Source organism: Schistosoma mansoni, assembly GCF_000237925.1.
Source record: "Schistosoma mansoni, WGS project CABG00000000 data, supercontig 0187, strain Puerto Rico, whole genome shotgun sequence".
Classification (NCBI taxonomy): domain Eukaryota; kingdom Metazoa; phylum Platyhelminthes; class Trematoda; order Strigeidida; family Schistosomatidae; genus Schistosoma; species Schistosoma mansoni.
Genome location: NW_017386070.1, coordinates 442,522 through 465,419, shown reverse-complemented (window position 1 = coordinate 465,419; position 22,898 = coordinate 442,522). Strand labels below are relative to the sequence as shown.

At 31.5% G+C, this 22,898-nt stretch overlaps 1 protein-coding gene across 1 annotated transcript in view; it reads left to right on the top strand.

The window, feature by feature from the left end:
* Positions 1-22,898, top strand: part of Smp_132930 (hypothetical protein) — a 61,358-nt gene that overhangs the window by 4,657 nt on the left and 33,803 nt on the right. Inside the window, exons 2-4 of the mRNA XM_018792708.1 lie at positions 11,981-12,284; positions 15,464-15,822; positions 21,857-22,184. Of these exons, the coding sequence (XP_018644148.1) occupies positions 11,981-12,284; positions 15,464-15,822; positions 21,857-22,184 (991 nt within the window). The remainder of the gene's footprint in view (positions 1-11,980; positions 12,285-15,463; positions 15,823-21,856; positions 22,185-22,898) is intronic.

Below are 22,898 nucleotides of genomic sequence, written 5' to 3'. Positions count from 1 at the left end.
AGAATGATAATATTGTGTTATGTGGTCTGTACAATAAATAAGCCAAATACTTCGCCTAATTGCTGTAGAACGAATACTGAATATTGACATGAAAACATTAACTCAACTTATGCTCACCTGACTAAGCCTACTGGGTACAAGTTACTAAAAAACTTAAGTGACGTTGAAAGAAATATTTAAAAATGTCAATATTTATGAGGTACGAATGAACCTTTTTTGTTGAATTATTCAACGATTTCCCACAAAGATATTTCTAGACTGTGCTTAACTTTGGTTCAAATACATAGATCGATGATTCATGAACATCTGTTTTTCAGTTAACATTTGAAGTTGTTTCACTTTACACATCAAGATGTTCAGATAACAACATTTTCAGATTATTGTTATGTAGAAACTTTTAATAAAGTCATGGCTAGGAACTTAAAAAGCTATTTTGATTTGCTGTTGATCGTGAAATTACAAACCGGTGCTTTTGTATATAGTATTTCCTCGATAACCAATGCTGGATTCTGATTTTGAACATTTTGCACAATGAAGGTTGATTATTCTTTACGATGCTAGTAGTCATCTATTTATAATGAATATTTTCTAAACAGAAGTAGTCTAAGACAGTGTTACAAACGCTATATAACAGCACTGTTGATTAAATAAAAGTCAGTGAATTCCGTCAACATATTTGTTCGTTATAAAAATAGAAGAGGGATGAACTTCATAATTTTTATTGTTTCAATTCAAGCTTAGTATATCTGAATTTAATTTCTATGGCGTTTAATAAAGTATCGTAATACCTCTCCTAAAGTTTATGTTTAGTGTTGTATGCTAATTGTCTTGACTTTAATAAGAACTGAGCACCAGTAGGATTCGAGCCAACCAAATCTTTCGTGATGGGATACACATTTTTTGACCAAAATAAAGAAAAATAGCTGCTCAGTATGGCTGATTTATTATAATATTCAAGTATAGTACCCAGTTGTCATCTGAACAAGAGATTTGTATGATCTTTAGCTTGAATAGAATTCCAAATGGGATAATAAACTTGATTGATAGTCCTAACGATGTTTTCTTCATATTTTTACAAAAACTGGCCGTAAACATCGAAGATTCAAAGTGAAAAAGTAGGCATACAGTGAATTTAGACTTATTCGAAAATCAAATAGCCCATCATAATCTCAAACTTTCCCCCTGAACTAATTAGTTACGTTTAACGGTATTGAACGATTATGTTTTTTTCACTTTTATAAAGTTCGTGTGAATAATAGAATGAACAGTTTCTCATAAAATAACAGCAGTTAGTTCATAGAAAAAAGGAATGACAAAAAATTAATTATAATCTTATTAATTAAAATACCATCTTGATGTTTTAACCGAATGGCCTTAATATTTCGTAGAAAGCCTATAGATTGAGGTCAGTAATGCCATAAATTATTACGAAGTAACAAGAAATCGGACGAAATCTCTCCCTTTTTCTTTCTTCCTCTTTCTCTCTCTCTCCTTATATATATATATATATATATATATATATATATATAAGGACTGGGTTTATGTAAAGAGATTACTCATAGTTTGCCTCTACTACTTATTACTTTAATGTAATCAAAACGTGAAACTTATTATATAAACTAAAAATTTAATAAAGCCTCTTCAACTGAATAAATTAGGCCAACTTCATTTTGTCATTGAGGGTTATTTTCTTCTCATTCCTACCTTGTTTTGGATTAGTCGGAAATTTTGATGAAACCGAAGGTCTTGAGTTCGAATCCCGTGTGCAGGATCGTGGATGCGCACTGATGAGGAGTTACGTACTAAGACGAAACGGTCGTCCAATGTTTTCAGGTTTTCAGCGGTAGTTTAACACTTATGATTTCAATCAAAAACCCAACAATTCTCACAACTGCATACTGATGATTTAGAAAAGGTTAAACTTCGTTTTCCAACAGGTTTGCTGGTGTTCTTCATCCTGTCGCATTTTGCAACAAACCACAACAAATGATCAACAGTTATTCTGTTGTCTGTGTTTATTTTCAAGTGAGATTGCTGAAAATCGTCAGCGTGGGACTTTAGATAATTACTGATATTCAAGAGAAGTGAATAGGACGAATCGATGTTTTTTTGTCATCAGCTTATGTCTTTGTGCATATTACTTACAGAATCATTAAGGTATAGAAAACGAGACATTTCCCTTATTTCATATTTCTTCAAACTTCCAATGTAATGCAGATGTGTACTTTTGTGGCCTATAGAGTCAAAGAAATTTATGTAGCACAGTGGACATGTTATCGCTATGTTCTTAACCTAAAAACCTATTTATTTATGCATTTTTTCAATTATCCTTTCTAATCTTTTGACATGATCAAGTTGAATGTAAAGCCAGGTTTTGAAATGTTCACAGACTCATACATAATTCGTATTTGACTTCACTCTAGTTAAATAAAGTAAGGACCTTAGTAATATGTCGCTGCGTGACAAAACAAATATAATCCATGAGAAATAACTTGAAGTCAACACAAGAGTGAAGATGTCAGTAGTATTCTTGTCATTAACAACATAACAATAAGAAGAGACTGTCAGGAAAATGGAAAAAGCAGCAAGCTCATAGGGTTACATCATTTCGTAATGCACATTGCCACTAATAATGTTCATTACATGCACTAAAATGCTAATGAAAAGTTTTTTGTATACACATGATTTGGCTGCCAGATACAAGCAACCATATGAAAAGCTATACACTGCATAGTGGTTATACAATAGTTATCTCACTTATATTTTGTCTTGGTTTATATATATTTAAAAATAGAGTTTTAGTAAAAAGTCGAATGCAATCCCATTAAAATATTATCTATGGAGAAAAAACAAAGAATATTGTGTGCCAACAAATTTCTGGGATAATTTCTTATGTCTCTCCATAGAGACAATGTTCGATTAGATGTGATAATTCTACTAATAATAGTTATCATTGTTCGTAAACTACAATACAATATTTAATTTGTACTGATTTTTACACAAGATTTTAATCTACAAATTAGAACTCATCACCGTACGATATACAGTTCTTTTCTGACCCTCCTTGTAAAACTTTATCAATGCAGTACTTTACTTGTGTTTAAGACTTATTCAACGTGAAACTTATTATTTTCAATGGAATTATTTCAACAAGAACGTTTGCATGCATACTTTAATATTTTGCCTGAACTAATAAAATAATAATGGATTCATAACTGTAAGGGCTTGTGGAATAACTTGTTGAAACAATTGTCCACTCAAACATTAACTCTTAGTTTGATAAATTAATTACGGAAAAGTAGGAAAATGCATATAGACTACTGAATAGAAGTGTTACTAGTAAGCAATTGTGTTCAGGATAATTAACAATATAATAGGTTTTATGCGTTGTGCTTTTCGAGTTTATTCCGCCAACGTATTTGCATTCTTCATCTTGCCTCGTAGTCTAAAAGATTATCGGGAGATCTATTTTTTTAAAAATCCATAATCATGTTGAAGATCTATTTCTTTCTTATAGTCAGTAAGAAATTTTCGATAAAAATAGTAAACGAATGTTTCTAAGTGAAATATCGATCAGAAAGGTATTATTATTTGTATGAGCCAATAAACAAATAGAATGGTCTAATAAATCGATATTTCATCAACACATTTTAATAAAAGATATAGGGAATTTCAATGGTAAGGATATTAAAAAGTGAAGTAGAAACTACGTAGAATGAAATTATATTGGTATGGCTGATTATGACACAAAAACATGGAAATATACATAGTTGTTTTTGAATGAAGTACAAATTCAAGTTTTCTTTTCTTCCACATACAATAATCCTTATTAAAACAAATGGATTACCACAAAGGAATAACACATATTAGAATTTGTAACTTCTTAAAACAGAATAACATGGGTAGTTAGGTTGTTAGCTTTTTTTATTACTACAAATTTATTATTACTTCAGTTTTCTTTATTCAGTTTTCAAAATTTGTTGTAGATTGGTAGGCAGATAAGTGGACAGTAACTCATTTCCTATCCTAATCTTCACCATCACCGTTTGTTCTTCTTTAAAACATTGCCACTGGTCAACAAATCAGTGAATGAGATAACACATCTTGAAACGATAAGCCGTGTTATTCTTTCAAAAGACAATTTAAATAGTTCCATATTCCTCTAGCCATGAATAACTTTTGTTTTAAGCCATTAGTATTATTGTTGTGAAGTAAAAGTGAATGATTTTGTAGTAAAAAAGATAATAATTACAGTTAAAATTTCATTCCTTTTTAGTTCATACATAGTTTTATATGAAATTAGCCTAAATTTACTTTCCTGACAGTTATATACAAATATCCTATTTGGATTGTGAATACAATCATTTGTGTAATCTGGTATGTATCTTTCTGTGACCTGATTAGTGTCATCATAAAATGTATCATGTAGATTAAGTAATGTTTCAATAGTTTTTCCTGTTTTAAACAGTAAGCAGCCATACAAATAGACAACAAAGAAATGTAACTAAGATGAAGAATGAACTTAAACATGACCATATGACATAAGATATTTAGTTGAACAGCAAAAGCAGATTAACAAAAGAAAAGAAATATTATTTTATGCTACAAGAGTTTTTAAGGATTCCTAGTTATAAGAATATGTTTTGAAAAGCATACAAACTTGGTGGTTAAGGTGTAATTGTGTTTGTTGAAAAGTAAGGATAAATGTAATTACATTTACTGGACAATTTTGTCAAGTCTTGGAAACAAATTTAATTAAGCTAAATTTTCCCTTCATTTGTTATTCATACACCAGGACCACGAAAAATCGGTCACTGAGTTTTAGAATTCTACTTTTAAGAAAATGGGGGTTATGATATGTTTGGATATCAAGATCAGAGGTTACACTCCAAAAGCTGAATCGCACATTCCAACCACATATCCCGTGTTACTCAACTGATTTTTATTAACAGTGCAACGATACACAATGAGATGGACAAATATACTCGAGGTCTATTTCTTAGAATAGATTTACATATCATACTAAGATCACGACAGTAACCAGCGAATAGCGTTGTGTTACAAAATAGTTGAGAGAGAGAGGTAATATTATAATTATGAACGTTGTTTAAGAGACAGTTCTGTGACACAATGCTTGGAAAATCCATAAATGTGGAAACAAATCAAAGTTTCAGTAATAGGTGAATCAATAGATAAAATTTGAAACTTGGTCATTAGTCAAATGAATGACGAAATCTCGACTATGGTGAATTTTTAAATATGATGATTTGGTCTTCTAATTGGAATGAACTTTGAACACCAAACTTGTGTAATAATATTGTTGTTTTCCCAGTTATCTGACGTTTATACTACATCATGTTTCATGAGGATGAAGAGTGACTGAACAATTATACCGGTGTTGGTTTTTTGCAACTAATTCAATAAAGCTAACGTATCTTTCTGAATCTTTTTCTCGAAGTTTAAAGGTCCACTCAAACATTTGTAAATATAAAAATGCGATGGAATAAAATAGGGAATGCCGATAAGGCACACTTTTTACATACTAATATCTTTAAACTGTGGTTAAGCTGATAAACCGGTTTATAAAAGAAAATATATAAACTTTGAGTTAAATGACTGTTATAATTTTCAACTTATAACTTATGCATAGTTACTTTTACACTTAATTAACTCTGTACAGTAGCAAAATAAGTTTTTTTTAAAGGGAATTTGCAATATAGACCTGTGTTAAAAGGGATGGGAGACCATCTAGTTAGCTTTTACACTATATTACATTCTTTTCGATGAAATTCCACTGGATTTCGCAGTTAGAAGTTTTCGTTTAGAAAAAAACCTGTTTTGAAAAATTAAATTCAGTTTCGTTGAAATCACAATCCCATCTAAGTTAGACTACCATTGAAAACCTGGAATCACTGGATGACTGTCTCGTCGTCGTATGAGACCTCTCAATAGTGCCTATCCGCAATCCCACAGGCGGGACAGGAACCCAGGATCTTTGGTTTTTCATGCGAATGCTTAATCTCTAGACCACTAAGCCGGTATCCAAAAGCGTTAATATCTGACTTCAATCAATACACCATATTGCATGACCATCTACCATTGTATTTGGTGGGTAGCTGTCACACATCCAATACTGTTTAGCTCAATTGGTCATGGATTCTCACCAGAACTCTGAGAATTCCCTCACAAAGCTAATCACTAGTGAGTACATAATAAGTTTCAGTATGGGGTTGTGGAGATTGTTGAATTTCATTGAAATTATGAGCCGATCTAAGTTCGATTGAAGACCCTGGGTTACTTCCTGGTTGTGGAGTCATGGATGCGCACTGCTTAGGATTACTATACTAGGATGTAACGGCTATCAAATGCTTTCAAGTTTTCAATGGCTGTTTAACTTAGATAGATTCAATACTTTAATAAAATTCAATAATCTCAAAAACCCCATACTCACAATAAGAATTTTGAAAAGTTAATCCAAAGAATTAATATGTGATCACAAATTTCACGAAAGAATAATTATTGTTTATGTAAACAATCTATTTCAAAAGGAGCAGATGAATAATCCACTTCGAAATTCAGATGTTGTAAACTTGGTCAGTTTGATAAGGAAGAATAGCTTGATGCAAGTCGAGTAAAGATTCCATTTTATTACCCATCCTAACCAGATAACGTTTTTATAGGAATCTTTAAATTTTCTTTTGAGACTCGACATAATATCACTTTGTGAGTTGTGGCATTTATCTACCTCAAACAATGGATGAATGGTTGTGCAGTCATTCATGGATCAATGAAAGTTAAACTTTAACATCATTGGATGTCGACCTAGTGGTCAAGAGTTTAAACGTTCGCGTATAAGATCGTAGGTCCTGGGTTCGAGTCTCTTGTGTGTGATCGTGAATGCTCAGTGCTGAGGAGTCCCACGCTGGTATGGAACCGCTGTTCAGTGCTTACACGGTTTTAGTAGTAGTCTAGCTTAAATCGACTCATCAATTCAACTGTTAATATTTCAAACTTACCAAAAATAACTGTAACTCAAATTAATGTTGCTTGAATCATGTTTGTTGATACTCTTTTATGAACTTTAAATTTTTATAATCAAGGAACATAATAGTTCTTTACAATTTAACTGAATATAAGGATACAATGAAGGATCCAATGTTTCTAACATTCACTTTTAATTTTATTCAATATACATTCCTTTATTTCTATTGCTTTATGAAATGACTTTCTGGTTTTAGACCAACTGGTAATATTCCAAATCCACAAGTTATTTTTACTACATATTAGTTATGCTAACTCTTGTTACTGCAAACTGTAAACTTAGATCATCAATTTTGAAGATATACCAGTCAATTTAAATTGCTTTATAGATAATATATCATTATGCTAATATATTAATTTTCCAGCTGTTTCATTGTGTATTTGTATTTTAATTCATTGAACACATTAAATCACGTATCGTTATTCGGAATCTTTATTATAGGCTGATGTTGATTAATTATCGCTTCTTTAGTCAGTATCATATCTTTGATATGGAATGCTAGTCTCAAGCTAATTTAATTCCGCCAAAATACCATCCATTAATATAATTAATCTAATCAAAAATAGACTAATACTCACGTTCTTAAACTATTTAACTAGCATTGACCAAGGTTCATTTGGTACTTATATTTTAATGCCGATTATAATAGGACGTAGGTAATGTCATTTACCAGTGACCTCAGACAAATAATAATCTAAGTCACAAAAGTCATCGAGTAAGCAATACCTTGTTACTTAGGTTATTTACTAAAAGCAATCAGTTCAACATGGAGTAGTGCAGTTCAACGTAAATCTACAAGTCTAATCGATAAGAAAGATCCTGTCTAGTTATCTTGATAATGATTTCACTATACCAAATTATTCGGTGTAATATGACAAAATCAAACTTAAACCCAAACAACAATTGTACAAATTGTAAAATGGTTATTTACCGAAAATCAATAAACCCAGAAGTTTTCTAAATCATATGTTTATCTACTGCACGGAACACAAAAACTGGCCAGTGAAAGTTGTTTGTTACTGTTTTCGACCCAAAAGCGTCTGTATTTCCTTTAATAAACTGTAAGAGAAATTCAACACCACGCTACAGAATGTTGTTTTGACAACCACCTTCACGAAGTTGTACCATATAACTGTATGAAAATGTTTCGACCAATTATCTGAAACATTTTGTCGTCATTTCAGACGGCATAGAGGAAACCATCACAAGACATTCTTCTTTATAATGTCTATTCACTTAGTGAATGTAATGTAAAGTTTTCTTTCTTTATGAACTTAAACCTGTCTACAATATCTTGCAAATATTTTTAAAAAACTTCCAGTGACATTATAGTGTCAGCAAATGCTTAGTGGATGGATGTTAAATAAAATATATTATATAGAAAAACCATCACAAGTTAACCGAGTTTAATCTGTTAAATAACTCAGGATGTACTTGATAGTCTAATAGCTGATTTGCCTACTGTTAACCTAGAGCTGAATCGTGAAAGAGAACTACTAGTATCTTTGTACTATATTTTTTGATTTTAGTAGATAAAATGGAAAGCAACTGTGTAATCTAAATTAATCTTTGGTTAATAATTTCCCCTAAGCTTAATTGTCATTAGTCCTTCAATTTTTTCATTATCAGGGGCTTCTTTTTTATCCGTCTCGAGTGAAAATAGAACTGACGTCTAAATTTTTACATCAATGTCTGCTGGCAACTTATATACTAGTAAGAAAAGAATCAGTCTATACTACATCTCATAATTTGGTCAGTATTATTTCCTTTTCTGGGTATCATAATCAATTCATTTTTACCTTATACTATATAGTAATTGATCAATAGAGATAGGGGTTGGTATTTATCATGCACGAACAATGATTGCGAAAAAACAACTAAATTATCGCATAGTGATAATTGATAGAATGGTAAAAATGCCTCGGTTCTTCGTTTAAGAGTATTTGTTCGTGTGTTTGTGTTATTTTGTTTAAATCACCTATCTATTTAGGATAACAAAGTGATAAACTCCAGTTTTGTAAATGAAAGTAAGCACAGAACACGGTATGGTGCAAAGCCTGTTATTATTGTCTTCAAGTCATCAGTATGTTATTTTTCTCATTAACTTTCATCAAACTGGATTAAATATATTCATTCGCTCCCTTTCTCGAAGATTGTTTTATGCCCAACCTGGAGAGCAGTGTTCCTTGGGGGCGACGATCAAGTATTTTCATTTTTAAATGGATTTGTTTATTGTCATTTAATTATTACTTTATATCCACGATATTCGGTATCACCGTTGATGCCGGCTCAGTGGTCTAGAGGTCAAGTGCTCGCGCGCGAGAGTGATAGATCCTGGGTTCGAATCTCCGAGGGAGGATCGTGGATGCCCACTGCTGCGGAGTCCCACAATAGGACAAAACGGCCGTCCAGTGCTTTCAGGTTTTCCATGGTGGTCTAGCTTCAATTGACTCATGATCTCAACTATTAAAATTATTATAATATCCACAAAAACCCTTCTGATATTAACAATGAATTTTCTTGAAAAAACATCGATATGTTCTAAATAGCTCTATTCCTATTAGTAAAAATCTGATTAAAATAGTTCTCACTACTGTTAAATTTCTTCCAAATATCATAAGCGAAAGATTTTAGTCCAACCTTCGGACAATATATTTCTAGTTTCATTAAGTGCATTCTTCCCCCCCCCCGACCATCCACACTAATAATTCATCATAAACGTGTAAAAGTATTTGATAGAAATAATCCAACCATCAGTTATTCAGAAATTAAATATGATGTGCACCAAAATTTTACCGTTTTGTCTTTGTGAGCTAAAAGCACTTTTTACTTTTCTATATTCATCAACCTAAGCTTTCTCTACACAAATAACAGATACAGAGCAGAAAATATACGACAACATAGGCTTAATAAAATGACTGAAATTAAAGTGTAAGGTAGTTATCAGAAAAACAATAACTTTAAGTTCATTAAGTGACATCTGTATTTGTAAAAAATAAATGACTGTTGCTTGTCGATAGGCGCGAAAAATGAAGGTAATCTAATTTTTGATCCGTATCAACACTGAATAACTGGGACAAACACTTCCGCCTAACCATGTTGTTATTGTTATCATTAGATTTCATATTTATTCACGAAGATTCCTTTGTCTAAATTGATACCAAAATAAATAGTAAGCAGAAAAAGAGAATTTTTGGGTGCTACTCCTTGTAAAAGTTGTTTTCTGAATAATTATAAAATATTTTACGTATTAGGATCACATTTTAAAACTGCAAGAATTCTAGTTTATTGAATGTTAGATTTCAGTGAGGATCACTTCCTTTCAATAGCACACGAATACTATTCTTAAGATTAGACAGATAACCTGTTAATTACGCAGGTAAAAGGAAAGAATTTTAAACATCACTTGATGCTGAAGACTGACATCCTTGTACTTTTAATGGTGATACTTTTCTACTGCCATAAAGAAATAAATAAATGACCTGATAAATTTCGATCTCTGACATCAATATTTGATATCTATCATTAAATCATTTACTAAAGTATCTGAAATTTTGTATTTGATTGTTCTTGTCGAAATGATAACGATGAACACCGTATTGGCAAGAACGTAATCTAATTCATTTAGATCAAATTTCTAGTCTGTAATAAAGTTGGCGAAATCTGATTTATTTCCTCATTATGTTCATCGTTTCTTCATCCTCATCTATTTTATACACAACAATTCCTCTTCCTATTTGATTATTCATTGCGTGATCGCGGATGGGAATATAATCTACTAGTTTTGATTGTTTTTCTTCCGCTCATTTCCTCTCTCTTACTCTCACTCACTCTCTCTCTCACACAAAACAAACGCAAACAACAACTGAGAAGCAGATGACAGTATGTTAGATATTACTTAAACGGGCATCGATGAACACAATAAAATGAATTAGTTTTTTTAGGAGAATGGTGTGAAAAATGCAAAAATGTTCTCTTCGTTGAACTTTCTAATCAAATTGTTGGTAAAAACCTCGTTACCAGATTTCTACAACGTACTATTGTGTGCCTTTTGTGGAAGGTATCCAATAAACGAGATGTCTGCAATAAGAGGAATTCGCACCATATATCAGTGATCATACTGATCTACAGACTTCGATAGTCATTGAACGGTCAATAAAAAGCGTTTGCTGATGTTCGCGTGGTTGAGTTGTGTAATAGATGATGTTATTAGGATATTTACTTATAAATCAAGCCTTACGTGAATAGATTTTTACCTACAATACTGATTATTTTATGGCCGAAAAATAAGCTTATAATGTATCTTTCCAAACGAGTTAGATGATATATACGCTTCTGGTTATTTCACTTCTCATTGTTAAACTGGAGGTTGATAGTGATTATCATTAGACAATAATTTCATATTAGACGGAATATACATTTCCCCTAAACCACTTACGATCAAAGCAACATAAAAGTGGGGATTGGATTTGAAAATATAAAGTTAGATTGATTATTATTACTCATTAGTTACAGGCTTCAATAAGTGATAATAATTGATTTCATAACCTTAATCAGGAGAGACTATAATTTATAGACGAACCAATCAGATTTAAGGTAATAGGTTTTGGATTTTGGTGCAAAATTCACTCATCTATTTGGCTAAATAGCGTTTTGCCATTTTAGCTGATTTCAGTTCGTGGTGAAAACCCTAAATCTAATTTCGTACCCTAACCGTCAAAAATAAATTATAATTTTGATTCATCGCACTGTTTTATAACCCTCATTTAGTCCTAGTTATTAGGTGAATATTCTCAAGGTAACTTTAGAGTCACTCAAAGGTCATACATAAATTATAGTCTCACTCTAAATCATCTTTAAAATTAAAACAACCTAATAATTGAATTTTTTTCAACTCAGACATTTCGTATTTTTCAATTGCATATATTTTCTTTTCAGTTTTTATCACTTTGCTTATTCCTATAATCAGTGGATACACTTGTAATCCTGGTGCCGGAGAAATTTTACTTCGAAGCTCCGCACTTAATTCAGCGGAAAAACGAGTAGAAAACGATATAACTTCTGATAGTAACAGCAAACAAGGAAACAGAAAGTACTCAACAAAACAAGGTACATTCACCTCACCAAAATGGCCCGAATCTTATGAATCTGGGACACGTTGTGTTTTTCGTTTCATAGCGGATGTTGGTGAGAAAGTTCATATTAAATTTGATCACTTTGTTTTATCGGGTGATATGCCAAGGTTAGTTCTTCAACTATTATTGTTTTTATCATTTTCCAGTATTTTTTTTATTAATCTGAAACCGACTAAACTGAAATAATGTGAACGAGAAACAGACATTTAAAGACCAATTATTAGCATATTGTGGAAGAACATAATTTTATCACTCGTACTCTTCACTTTTAATACATGAATTGTCTCATTATCCGTGATATAACTCAAATAAAAAACTAATATGGAACATTTTATCGACTAATTATGAGGAAAATAATCTAAGAATTTAACATAGTATCTAATAAAATGGTCAATTGGATGTTACTACACGTGTCTTTGAATATTTATCTACTATCAGCTGCACTTTTGTAACCATATTATTGGATCATTCTGGCATTTTCAATAATTATGTATCACAGCTCTAGTGTGCTCTAGATTAGATGATTAAGTAATATGTACGTATTGTAGCATCTTACTTGCGTAACAGCTAGCAAAAGTCACCTAAACCAGAGCTTACCTTTTGTACTCATGTGAAGATCGTGTTAGTCACCAACCTACCGATAATTGTAAAATGTCCAAAATAAGTAAAATGTTCTATGTGTTAGATTGATGTACTCCTTTTAGTCAACTTAGGAACTAAAGTAGAGATATTTTGATAAATTATTGTTAGAGATGCTTCATTTCATTCCTCGTTATTCTAACAGTGTTCCTTCTTTGGTTTCATACTGGGGAATTGGTCTGATTCACGATGGTTTTCATCGTTATTCTGCATTAATTAATTAGAATGATAGACGATAACTAGCCATAACTAAGGATATATTATATGAACCATTCGTATACATATTTATAGCGATATTAGATTTCATGGACTTGACAGCGTACAAGGAAGAGAGTGTATACTGAATCATATGTGTCTACATTAAAATGTATGATCCATGATACCTGTCCTTCATTGATTTTTCAGCCATAAAACTTAAATCGAAAATGTCCCCGAATTTTCAGCGAACTTCATAAATATTCTTATAACATTTAAATTCATAGGCGTGAAAAAATGTTTTTAATAGCTATACAAATGTACTGGTGTTTTTTATAATGTATTACAGCAGGAAATTGAATAAACTGATGGAATTATTGTACGGAAAAATTATTCTGCGAAATCCATTATTCCACTCATATATTTATAGGATTAACTGCAGTAAAGATAAAGTGTTATTTGCAAGTGTTTCTATTAGATTATATTTAAATAAAAAATAATTAACAAGGAATATTATGTTGTTATCAGACATTATCCCTGTTGTGCGCAAAAAGTATCAAACAATGACTTGGGAGAGTTTTTAAAATAAACAACTTTCTTGGATTTAGCAAGCTAAAATGGTATAGAGAATTTGTTGTTTGCAGTATGAGTTTGTTGAAGTTGAGTGATCATATCTAGGGGATATAATCGTAAAGTTTTCATAGTTTTTGTGAACAATACCATCAATACATTGATATTTTTTACCCACAGCAATAGGTTTTTATGAGCTAAATTTGATATTTTACCTTCAGTTATAATAAAAAAGGGTTAACATGTTGTAAAAATCATAAGCCCACCATTCTCGGGTTCACGCAAGACTTCATAGTAGAGTCTTATGTGGAAGCTCGAACCAAAATTTATTGACCATTGCCAAAGATGTCATTTGGCATTAGTTTCATTGTGTGGTACAATCATTAATTTTTTAACCACTTTTGAAATCTTACTTGTCCGACTAATTATGAGAAGTGAAGTATGGTTTCGATGAAAATTTCCGTGTGTAAACTATGCAATACATAGATAAATAATTCTTATTTATGAGTACTTCAACTTTATGATGAGCAAATGTCAATATTAGAATAATGTAATCCTTATAATCTTAGCTCAAAAAATATTAAATATAGACATATTTTTTCATTTATTAACGTCACTGATTTCTCATTATTTGACTATAGTTTGAAAAGAGATATATCAATTACTATTATATAAAAAGTAGTGATCAATTACTAATCATCATTTTTAATGTTAAGGTTTGCGAAATATCTAGTTGTTGATGAGTGAAATGATAGTAACATAAATTTGAGATACGAAACCTTGATTCATTACATGTCCGGTGTAAGCTACAAAATTAAGATTGGATTTGTGAAGATCTTGAGCAAGTTATAAGTTTTTCTTATCACGAACTATTGAAAACCAATGAACTTTAAATAACTGTATCATTCTAGTTCAGTGGTCAGAAACACTGAGCTCCAACTGTAACGAATGAGAATAAATATCGTAATAAACGCGAAATCTTTCGGAACTACTGAGATAAAAGCCCACATTTGCAACTCCAAATAACTTTATAGTCTCCATTTAACGTTACCGATGAGTTTCCGTTTTGTTCGGAGGTTTTGATTTTCCAATAGAAATTCTCCCTTGTGAGTACTCAGTTGTGACTCACAACGTTCGCTAAGTAAAGATCCCGATCTTAATGAAATTTCATTTATTGTGTGTAAAATAAAGTGATCACTTAGTTTAGGTAAATGCTGCTGGATGAGTTTCTACAGTAAATGATTATTCCTCTATTACAAAAAAATATCACATATTAAAAGCCAACCAATCACCTATCAATTCATAATTTAGGTCAATTTTCAGATAGCAGTAAGTGACCTGCTGAACATTTTCTAGATCCACCATTGTATGTCTCATAGTAAGGTGCTAAGACGGCTTTCCTTTTCATTATAATACGTAACGAAATTCGATTTTGATTGAATGCTACATGAATTCCCTTCTAAACATCATGGTGAAAATATGTATGTGATCTGATTGCTTTCGATGGTATCTACCCAATATGGATGTTTTAACTCTAAAGTCTCCATCCTTCTGGTTTACAACCCTATATGCTAATAATAATATATGGGCAGAATCCTTCAATCAGTTTTTTCCCCGAATCCTGTACCAGTTTATCCTAGTTAGTGATCAAATAAATGCGAATTTCAGGTTATACAATTACTCCGGATATAAGTGAAAATATTTTGAAATAGAAAGATTTCCAAACTAAGCGACACAGCGCAACAAAAAAAGTCTTAATGAGGTGAGTCATAATTTTGCTGAATATTTATTTTTCCCTTCTACAGTACCTCTAAGCCATTTAATAACTTAAATGAATACCTCTTTTTCTTTCTTCTCACACTATCACTATTATTCCTAACAGTTGTTCAGTCGACTTCTTAGACGTGTATATTGATGTTGCTTCTTCAACACTAGATTTGGATAGACAAGCTTCAATACTTGCTGAAGCCTCTTCTCCTTTGTCATCATCATCACCTAATGAACTACATACAACAACACCATTTTCAGCTGCTGTTTATTCTTCCGTATTAGATAAATCAGATTTATTGGGTCGATATTGTGGCGATTATCTATCGACGAACTCTGTCACATTTATTAGTTTACACAGAGAGATTGTATTGGATTTTTATTCAGAGTTAGAAAAAGTGGTAAATCCCTGGTATACAACAGGAAAATCCACTATATTCGGTTTCAATGGAACATTTGAATTTATTAATGACGGTAAGCTTAATAACAGTGTTTTTGTTTTGTCAGTTTGTTACTTTATCTTGATACATAGCGTCTAACGTTAACGAGAAATTCATGTTATTTGTTTAGGGGTGTTAGGAAGGAAGTTTTGCATCGAACGATCAAAACAAATTTTGTTGTTTGAAGCATTCAAGTCTGGATTTTCATCGTTATAGTCAATGTTATTAACAACAATTTGTTCAAATTTCCACTGATTAGAAATACTATTGGATTAATTTTCCAAACATGCAGTCCCTACTATGTTGTTCTGTACCAATATAGACTGTCGACTAAGGAGCAATGTGATTGTGTAATGCAAAATACACTCTATTATGTCGGGCCGCTTAACATATGAAAGATATTCCAGTACTTTATCATCAAATTGTAACCTATCCTAAGTGCCATACAATGAGTGGTGATAAGCACACACAAAACCCATACTTATCAGTCAATATTTTCCATTTAGCCAACACTAACTCGATTACATCTCAGTATCGTGGTAAACCTTGTGATTAGATTGACTATCAATTGCATGTACAGAGAGATACAGCAGGTTATTGATTACTAGGGAAAAATGATATGCATCAACTTTTTTTTGTTTTGTTTTATATGCTACCTTATTGTGCTATTGACGAACATTCACTTCTGTTGGCTACAAAAAATTTTTAAATGTTTCACTTCGTTATTCACAGATTTTCTTCTAACCGTGTGGCCAAATATATTTTAAGTATAAAATGATAATGTTTGGATTTTGTAAATTACCACTCAATAAGCTTCCTGTTATTCTTAATATTGCTAAGACTAGGGCTTCTAAAGTGTATGAATGACTGAAAAGCCTACTCCATACTCAGAACCTTGTTGAAAACTACGTTTTTTTTTAGTTATTCGGAAATTAAACAACTGATACTAAACGTTTTTGGATGTAAATTAATAAATTTATCCCAAGTTCAGGGTTTACCTGACTTTTATATAAGAGATGTACTCTAACGTTCAATACAAACTCTTACTGGAAGTTAGCTGATACCATTTGTGTTATTTATTGACTTGACGTCTTTTTAAGTAGATGGACTCATTTATAAGTTTTCATAATCAGATGTGGAAAACACTTCAAATTCACCCTTTCAATTCACTTTAGTAAATAAAGGCCCAAATGTTCAGTAATGATAAATTTTAATCGTTTAAAGATCCCCTTCACATTAAAGGACTAATATTAATATTAATTATATATCCAAATTAATAATCCCAAAAATGGCCAGGTTAAAAGCAAAGTACATTGTCTAAAGTATGTAAATTTAGGATTTCATAATTGAAATCATGAGTCAATTGAAGCTAGACCACCACTGCCGTTTTGTCCTACTGTGGGACTCCTCAGCAGTGCGCATCCACGATCCCACCTCGCGAGATTAGAATCCAGGACCTATGTCTCACTGAGTCGGATTGTCAAACCAATTAGAATAAAATTGTCAATGTTGAGATGACTAATATATAATGTTAGCTTGAATCTATATATATGTTAAGTGAAAATTTAAGATCCATAATCAGAATCAATATGGGTCAGATAGGGTGAGAGACATAATAGTGCAATTACAATTCGATCAAATGTTTAATGGAAGACGAAATTGTGTGACAAATGAGTAAGAGGTATTAAGGAGGGGTGAATGCGAAATGAGTGAATCATGCATAGGGGAGATTAACAATAATGTTTAACCAATAATAATAATACATTAAATAAGAAGAATATATTTGTAAAATCTCAGCGAATGAATTCGAAGTAAATCCAACGTTTCGCCTGGCAATCTGGTCCAAGCTTTTTCAAGGAAATATCAAATATATTCTTCCTATTTAATGTCTTTCATCAACTCGGCGCCTAAATACTGTGAAACTATTCGCTCTAATGTAGACGAAGGTTCTTATAAATAATAATAATACGAAGATTTGTGAATGAAGATAAGAGAGACAATTACATTTGACTACGAATAGCTTCCTTGTGCTTTTTTGTAAGAATGCTTTTGTAATTAAATTATCATATATACAGATTCAAGTTAACATTCTATATGAGTCATATCAATATTAACAATTTTATTCTATTTGATTTGACATTCCTAAATTTACATGCATTAAACGATGTACTTTGCCTTTAACTTAGCCATTTTTTCGGATTATTAATTTGGATATATAATTGTAGAACCTGAAGAGAATTTATCGAAAAGAATATTCTTAAATAATATATTTGTCTTTTAAACTAATGAATTTCTTTCGTTTTTCTTAAAATACTTGTTTTGGGCTTAAGTAAAAGGATTCGCGTAAATCCCTAGTGAACTTGCATACTTGGTCACAGCATGATCGGTTAAGATTTATAAACAATAAGCAGTAATGCATAGAATGTGATTTACATTGAACTTCATTATAATGTTTATGAGAGTGACATTTATTTCAATATTAGATAAACATTATTATTATTCTGTTGCTTACGACATTCTAAATAATGAATGAATTTTTAAAATCGAGAAAAGAGATTGACAGATGAGTTTTAGCTACAGTATGTAAAATTTGACTGTAATGTAATATAGCAAAAAGCTTGTAAATATCTCGAAAATTTGAACAAGAATCGACTCTCGAATCAGTTATTAACTGTTCCTTTTCCCTCAAATAAACACTTGTGTCTGTAGTCTCATGTACATAGGAATAAGCGATTGACCTGTACAGGAGGTGAGTGAAATTATTTTGGGAACTTATGGTAATTTATTACCAAAGCTTAGAAATATGACACTTGAAATTAATCTCATTATAAGTTTAGCTACGCTCATTTCTCAACTTTAGGTACTCAAATAGCTTTGCTAGAACACACTCAGAAATATTTCAGCAATCGATAGGAACGTTTGACTGTAATTTGTATAAGTTCGTGATTCTGGACCTCATTTTAACCTTTTGGTTGCCATCACGACACCTAGTTGTAATCTTCAGATGAAAATAATAAGGCTATTAGCTGACAGAATATTGAACTAATAACACTCATTTTTTGTTGATTTTCATGGTTGACTTGTATTTGTAAACAGACATTTTCATATCTACAGTAGAATAAGTCAGAATTTGAAGTTCAACCTGAATTCAGTTATACTCATTATGACAAATAAAACGATTGTGAATACAAGGCACTAGTTAAAAATGTACATTTGTTCTGTTAACTCAAATGATTGTATGAGTAAACATTTGTTTGATCAATTGACGACGCATATCAGCGTATAAATTAGAAACACTTTAACACTTTATATGAATATCCTGTTTGATTAAATGTATGCTTTCATTAAAACCCATATATATGTGATTCCGGATCAGTGTAAGCGAATCTAATCTAAAACTTGTAATTCAAGCTTTCTAGTTTGTCTTTGTGACATAAAAGTGTTTTATTGTAACGATGTACATTCTACTTATAGGTCTATCTATCCTTATCAAATCTCAATTATTCCCTGAGTAACTCGGAAATTAAGATCATTCTCTATTTTAATTAGTTTAATTTTAGAGATACTATCAATAAAGGTTAAAAATGTACCGTAGTTGTTAGTCACTTCATTCATCCCTCACTATCAGATGATATTAAGGGCCAAACAACAACGTAAAAACAAACACTTTTCAATAGTCTTAAATTATTTCAGTCTTTTTACTGTATTCAAAAAATAAATAGAACCATAGAATTCGGTCTGACTAGGGTGAATAAGTATGTCGAAAAATAAATGAATTAAAAATTAAAAAACAGAGGTATATTCCAACCAAATTTCTCAAGGAATTCATTAAAACATCACGGAAGTAGCTTGATATTTTAACTGACATTTGATCAGTCTTGGTGGGCATAGATACATCTCTTGCGGATTACCCGATTTGGTCATTATGACACAAGTTAACTTAGTGGCTCAGTAAATATACTTTTTAGGCAGGAAATACATTTTTCCAATTGTTTTGAAAGCAGAATGGACAGAATTGGCTGAAACAAAAATTCTTGGCTAAAGTCTACCAATTAAATGTTGGGAGACAGGCGCCTTTAAATAAGACAATTTTTTTTCAATCTATCACCAGTCTCATGGTTGGTGATTTTTTTATTTCCTCCAAGACAATAACCAGTTTTCTGCAGTTTATTTGAGACTCAACTATCAAACAAATGGCTAAACCGGGTTTATTATTTCCCAGAAAACACCATAATATGTACACCCGTATATCTTTGTTCAATGTTTCTTAACTTAGCTTTACAGTCATTAACTACTGGTACCTAGCAAACATTGAAAATATAACTCGCATTTAGTGGTATGCTTTATTTTACATAATACATAAAAGATTATTTTCATACTTGATAAAATACAATAATACACGTGATTTATCTTCTGCATTATTCATGGTTTATCCATATTCGTGGTTAGCTACGAAAACACTAATATTCCACCATGATATACATAAAACACAATGAATCGTTCGAATAATCGACTTTGCTTCTAAATTTCAGTTTTTAACTGTTCAATTGACTTTCCAGAGTATCTTTAGAATAGTTTACTTGAATAAAGGCTCTAGAAAATTATGATTGCACCAAGCGCAGAATATTTAGCTACATATTAAACAGATTCCTCCTCAGGTTTTAAACCATTCTATAGATAACTTATTATGGCTTCTGAAAAATTCAACCTGAAAGTAAGTAACGACTAAACTTTCATGGACCAAATAATTTTTCTATAACGGCTTGGAATCTTTGTTCTGAAACGTATCAAGTTCAAAAGAAGCGTGAATTTGAAAATCTTCTCAGTAATTATAGATAGTTATATGAATATCAACAAAAGATTTCAAATGAATGAAAGGTATTTTTAAAATATTTCGCTTTCATCAGACTACATCATTGATCTTCTGAAAAAGTATTTCACTCAAGGTAAAAATGATACTTGTAAACGTTTTCATTGTTAGTTATTCTCGCACATAGTAGCATAACTAACTTGATCCATAATCGTTCTTTATGCATTGGACTGTTGATTCATCAGTGGTGGAACCATAAGTGACCATCTCTAGTTTGTAACAAAACCAGTAAGTTTCATATAATCTTTAAACCGCTTGTATTCTCATTCTCAGTAGTCATACTATAAAGTCACTTCACTTATTACTCAATTATGTTGATTATTGAGAATTACCCCTTCCTCCCAATTATATTAGATGAAGCGAGCACTATGTCACTATATGTGACTGGATTTGAAAATAAGAATCACTGAAATTCGGTTCACTGGTTTTATGGTGAAACACAATCTAAAGGTTTTGGTCCCGTTTTGACTAATGGTGTGTACTAATAAGAAGTTCCGTGCTTAAACGAAACAGCTGTTCTGTGTGTTTTGATTTACGATACATGAATATACTATTTACTATTTAAATGTGAAAAGAATAACATAAGTACTTTAAATTTAGATTAAATAAAAATCGTTAATCCACTTACTGAATTTTATGAAGTATCATGATACACTTTCCTCTGCCAAACATTTAAAGCGTAGGCCTAATATTTATCTCCGGATACTCTAAAACTGCTAGCAAAAGCAGTTGGTGTCGCGAAAACAAGGAAAATTAAATGTAACAATGGCAACAATGTATGCTATTGAAATTATTGGCCCTACTATAATTACCTAGAGCAGAAAGAAACTACAGTGTTTCAATGTGATAATATGAATGAAAAGCTTTCAGAAGCATGTGATACTATTATAATAGTACAACGATGAAAAAGCAGCAGGTGGTAAAATTCTGCTTGGAGTTGAATATGTTTATTGTGACATAAATGGCATTATTTGTAAACCGAGAAAATACCCAGAATACGACTTTTGAAAAGAACTACAAGGAATAGAAGTTCATAAATAATCTTTAAGAGTTGTCTCTAAATATCTTGGGAGTTTTACCTGATGGTTAGATGAAAACAATTATAAGCTTGAATAGTCTTCGCTTTTAAACAAACTATTTCTAAAAAAAATATTCGTTTTGTCTAATTGTTGTTTTTTCTACATGTTTGTGTTTGCAGACGCATTTTATCCTGGTAAGGCTGTTTCTTCCTCTGAATTGTATATACCATTCGAAGATGACATTACTACTAGTACTGGTAATGCCACAGCTGCTCCCGCGATAACTAGTAGTAACTGTCGTTTTCGTATTGAAGCAGATCATATTGTTAAACCTAACGTAAATGGAGATATGACTAAATTAGACGAAATATCTGGTGAACTAATTTCACCTACATATCCAGGTTACCACCCTAACAATCTTCTCTGTGTATATCAGTTAATTGGGCTTCCTTATCAGCGAATTAGTTTGGATATTTTGGACATAGACTTATACTCAGGATCACCAGGGTAAGTAATGTGTCATTTAACTGCATATTAGCATTATATGTTGTCCATTTTTTAAAATGCAGGTGTGGGGACTTATCGACACTTAGTATTATAGTCCAATCTACCGACTGAATTAAACATCTATACATTTCATCATTGCTGACAATTTATTGATAAAGTATTCAGCTTAGGAAAAGACAGTGTAAATAAGTAAACCCATTATTCTTCCCTAATATTAAATTATACTTACCTTTAAGAAACGTATGAATGGAGTTAAAGTTCAGCATTGAAACATTCTGTTTACACTTGCAAGATACGGGTAAATGAATTTGATTGTCAGTCTATATATTCAGTTTAATAAGTGAATTCCGCAAATAGCTTTTCAAAATTCATTTGTAAAACTGTTTGATTTTCGTCACAGTGAGCTAATTAGTTCCTGGCCACTTATACTCACTTCATCAATTTCTGAAGGTGGGAAGATGGACCAGTTGACTGTTGAAGTTAGATGGTCTAAAGGATTTCGTTTCTGAGTCAAGTCTGTTCAGCCGTACTGTTGTATGGCTTGGATTTAAATTTTTTCTGATCAATAAAGTGAACTGCCTAACTAACAGTTAATTCATGACTGTTCGTGATATCCAACTGCATGCTTTTTATTTAGTTGATGCTTATTTGTGTGAACTAAGTATTTCCTATTATGCTGAATGCTCCTGAAGTATCCCATTATTTGAATGAGTT